A 4,806-nucleotide genomic window follows, 5' to 3' on the forward strand; every position below is an offset into this window, starting at 1 on the left:
TGAACAAAACTCAATCATTACAAAAAGTAATTAGTAATCCAACTTGTTCAAACGCACATTGCTGGGAAATATAACCAAGGATATGTGCTTTTAAGACCTAATGTAAGCATCGGGAAAAAAATGTCTAGTAATTGACACAGCGAGCGAACTTGTACGTAAGATATGGCAAGTGTTTTATGACAATTTCCCTTCCTGACGCAACCTGGGCTCGAACCTGCAGCCTCAGGTCTACAAAACTGCAGCACTGACTACCGGAGCTACCACAGCCCCAACACTCAGGGAAAGGGAAAACATTAATAAAACATAAACTGTCTTTAAACAAAGAATAAACTTAAGATTTCCCAACTAATGTACAAGTACCATGAATTCCAACAAACTCTTAAATAAGTGCATCCGATGTCAGACCAGTTGCCAAAAGTGACGGTTTGAGGATTTGCACTCAAACTGTTTCTGCTTTCTTCCACATGTGGCGGTGGAGTAGCTTATCGCTGCAGAAAAAACGAACAAGGCGGAACAGTCAGTGGAGGAGATATGGGCTCTTCTGCAGCATAAGATGCCTGTCTTGTCAGGTTTTTGTCTTAAGCCATCGTCTATGTGGCAGACAGACACAGAGCAAAACCTGAAGCTGAAGACAAAGAAAGTCCAATAGTCCCGGAAGAATCTGCCTTTTTTTTTTTTTTTGGTCAGTCTGCTGTGATGCCTTTCTCTCTGAGCTCCTCAGTCACTCGCACCAAATACGTGGGGTCTGGGTAACCAAAGCTGTAAGGAGACATAAAAAGTCATCAATAATCAGTTTACTGAAACAGAGTGCCATTCCTGACTGACTGTATTTCTTTGTAAGAAACATTAGAATTTCAGGCATTTAAAAAATAGCCAATACATACCAACGCGGCCCGCCAAATATTGAGGTCTTGTGATGAATGTCGTTCCAGGTGATGACGTTTTGCAGGCCTGTAGTCATGGAGGTACCGATGGTGAAGATAAGGCGCTGTTCGAAGGCCTGGCGCAGCAGCCCCAGCACGTGATTCCCCTCAGGGCTGTCAGGGAGGTAGGCCACACGGTCTGTTCCTGGGTATCGAACACCAGGGTTGGGATGTTCTAGCTGTTGGTGACAACGAAGAGGAAGAAGTCAAGATAGGTGTAATATTGATAAGGCCTGCAAACGTCATTACATGGAATGACGTTCACCACAAGACCTCAATATTTGGCGGGCCGCGCTGGTATGTATTGGCTATTTTTTTTTAAATCAACAATTGTGGCTTATCTGAATCTGACTCCCCAGGTTGGCCTCGAAAACAAGCCGACTTGTCAAATTTCTCCTGGGATATGTGTAAACTAAGGAAAAGCTTCATCTATTGCAAACCCCCACCCCCGAGAACTTCTGTGGAGGCTTATCAGAACTGTGCCGGCTGACCAACATCTTATCAGGACTATGGACTATCTGGAAGTGCTTCATGGACAAATATCACTGCCTTGCCGTCAAATGCATATGTAATATATTTATAAATGTGCTTGCTGGCAGAGTTTTTTATGTCTTAAATCGTGTACTGATAGGGCATGGTGTAAATAGGTCTTTTTTGTAATACAACTATTCTATCCTCATGGCTTTTTCCCCTTTTCTATTTAAAAAAAGTATTCTGAAAAAGGATAAGTGGCCGCACTTCAGTAGCAGCAGCAACGTGCACTCTGCCCATCTTTCGGACGACTGTACGAACATAATTTCACTGTATTTCGGTACAATGATAATAAAGCTTATTCTGATTCTGACTGCATCTTAGTGCATGTAAGAGGCCGACAGGGCAACAACTTTTAGAGGGATAATCCAGTCCTTTTTGAAGTGTTCTGTCAAATGGTCATTAGTAGTTAGTAACTTATCAGCTGTGACAACCCTTTAAAATAAAGAAACCAGCAGCTCTTTTAACCTGGATCACATGAGTTCCCAGTGAGTTTGCAAGTTTCAGTGTCCATTTACATCCATTAAGACAGCAGTTTCTTCGCTCAATGAAACATTTTGGTGGATGACGTACAGTATATGGGGACTTTACAACTGTTTGTATTTGATTTCCAGTTAACAAAATGTCCAGTGTTACAGCTTTGTACCCACACAAACCTTGGAAAGAGGAAGCGTGATACTGCAAAACCTGTTTGAATTCCCCTTAGAGCACAGGAGGTTACTCCCAGTCAAGGAAGTAAAAACACATTAGTCACAGCTCTTTGAACTCTTGTCAAAGTCCTAACAATAAATAATTTAATTAGAAAAAAATGTTGAAACATTTTTACAATTTTACCAATAAAATGAAAAAAAGGTTGTATTATTCTACCATACTGTAAAAAGTAAGTTTCTTTAAGAAGTTGATCATTTATATCTTTTCTCCAAAATGTGACCTGAGTTTTACAGTTTAAATAAATGATTCATAAAATATCCTACTCTAACAGAGCATTGGTTCTACGATATAGCTCTACTTACTGTCTGTAATCCAGGAGGGAAGCTGTAGATGATGCAGATACACCCATAGCCTTCATGGCCAGGAAGTCCCAGATCAGGATCTCGCTCTACAATCATTGAACCATTGGCGGGCTGGTTCCCAACTAGCTGACCATACACAAGTCGACACACTGGACACGCTTTCTTCACCTTAAAGGCTTGATCCAGGCAAGAATGGCAGAACCAATGGCCACATTTCTCAAGAATGGTCTTCTCCACGATCTCCCCCATGCAAATGGAACAAGTGTTACTGTCCTCTGATTCACTATGGGAGGTCATGCCAGAGTCCAGGTCCTTCTTCTGGGCTGCCTCGTGGAGGGCAGCACACGCCTCCTCATCAGCAGGCTTCCTGAACCTCTGCTGCTGTCTCTGGGAGCGCCGGGGTTGGGGAGGTGGAGGCTGGAGCATGCTCCCCTCTACATTCTGGTCCAGGGCCCCAACACAAGGCAGCAGGACCCTCTTCCTCTTGGGGCCCCCTTCCTGTTTGCTCATTTCTTTGCGTGCACATCGGCATAAGTCTATGAAGGCTTTTCGCGTCTCACTGGAGATAGGTCCATCCATCGCTCCGGATCTGGCGCTCCTCAAGCCTTCCACCGGCTGCAGCCGTACAGCACAGCAGCCCCCCCTCTCACCTCGCCTAATGATCCCAGCGCTCATCCCCTGCTTGTGCTGGAAGTCAATGAGCCAGGGCCGCCCAGCTGCAGCCAGGTAATCCCACACCGCCTGAGAAACCAGCACCTCATCACTGCCCTGGCCAGCACGCACACTCATCTCATCAGAGGAAACTGCACACAGGAGCACAGGAAAGTCACAAATTGAACTCCGCCAATGATTTACATTTTGATAAACTGAGTAAAACGCTTTTTATGGTGATGCAACAGTTCATTTTAGGATATGCATTATGGGGTATTATAGCTTTTGCTCAGAAATGGCTGTAAGAGTTTTATCCTCTCGCTCTGTTGTGATCAGATACATTCAAACAGAAGCAACACCAAAAAACATGTTAAACAGAGCATGACAAAGTCCATTCACATTTTCTATTCAACATTCAGCAGCAGTCAGGCTGAGGACACATTAGCTGCTGGGATATACAGACAGTAAACAAAGAAAACTAAAACTGTGAGCAGATGAGGGGGGAAAAAACATAAAGACACTGAAGACAGACGCATATTTAAAACAAAACGATACCTTGTGACCCCATAAATCCCTTCAACTGCGCATAAAGTGTCCTGTTGACGAGAGAAAAAGGAGACAAAGTGATGGAGAGGCGCAAACACGGCATGTATTTATGCTCGGAGCAATTCACCGCAGCACAGAGGGAAACATCCTGAGATTCATCGTGAACGGCGCATTTGAACGCCTCACCCTTCTCCGTGGCTGTCAGGGAGGTCTCTGCGTGGATTAAAGAGCTCGGAGCTCCATCGGCGGGAGGCCTTTATTTGTTTCTTCCTCACGAGGAGCTGCTGCAGTTTATCATGAACAGACTCCTCCGTGTTCAAGCCATGATATGCAAACGCATCGGCTCGGTCCGTGGAGCCGCCTCCTCTTCGTCAGTCTCGCCTCTGTTTGCTTCTCCTCGTACGTCCTTGGGCCGTGAAGGCGTCACACCAAGGAAATTACATTTTTCTGCTCTTCCTCTTATCTGGCGCGACCACCCTGTCACCGTGTCATGCAATCCCCCTCCGATAATAATAATAATTTTTTTAAAAAAGGCGCTCCCTATCAGAATGATCGCATCTTTTTCACTGGTGAGCTGCTCGGTGAAAACCCACAATAAACTGGGGAGGACTGGGACTACAGGATGTTCGTCACCAAGCTGACACAGTTTGTAAGATAAAATAAATAAATATATTTAATTACTACAAGCCCACACACCATACGGAATATCCACTTGATTATTAAAGGACACTTTTTAAAATGTTTTTTTTTTTTTTTACATTATAAGAAAAACTACATTATTGTATTTTTTTATATTATTTTTTATTAGAATTAAAATAAAGCATATGATACAGAAGATGTACTCAAGCCAAAAAAAAAAAAAAAACTATAATAGAGCAATGACATACAGGATTTAATTCTGTCTCACATATTAATTTGTGCATTTTTTTCATTTAATGTGTGATTATAAATGGTAAATGGACTGTACTTATATAGTGCCTTTCTGTCTTATTAAGATACTCAAAGAAGCGCGTTACACTACAATCTTTACCCTCATTCACCCACAGCACTCTACTATAGCTACACAAAGACTAGTGCTTTTCAAGGGTTCCCAACCCTGGTTCTTGAGGAACACCATGCATGTTTTAGTTGTTTCCTGCCAA

At 43.2% G+C, this 4,806-nt stretch overlaps 1 protein-coding gene across 1 annotated transcript; it reads right to left on the reverse strand.

Moving 5' to 3' along the window:
- Positions 1 to 614: 614 nt before the first annotated feature.
- dtx3 (deltex E3 ubiquitin ligase 3) lies at positions 615 to 3,878 on the reverse strand. Its single transcript, XM_037684185.1, has 5 exons — positions 3,851 to 3,878; positions 3,674 to 3,714; positions 2,468 to 3,270; positions 885 to 1,102; positions 615 to 759 (listed from the first exon to the last, which is right to left on the reverse strand). The coding sequence occupies exons 2-5, from the start codon at positions 3,684 to 3,686 to the stop codon at positions 684 to 686; spliced, it is 1,110 nt and encodes a 369-aa protein (XP_037540113.1). The 5' UTR covers positions 3,687 to 3,714; positions 3,851 to 3,878; the 3' UTR covers positions 615 to 683.
- Between the last annotated feature and the right edge of the window lie 928 nt (positions 3,879 to 4,806).

This window comes from Nematolebias whitei, chromosome 11 (genome assembly GCF_014905685.2).
Source record: "Nematolebias whitei isolate Nwh7 chromosome 11, NemWhi1, whole genome shotgun sequence".
Classification (NCBI taxonomy): domain Eukaryota; kingdom Metazoa; phylum Chordata; class Actinopteri; order Cyprinodontiformes; family Rivulidae; genus Nematolebias; species Nematolebias whitei.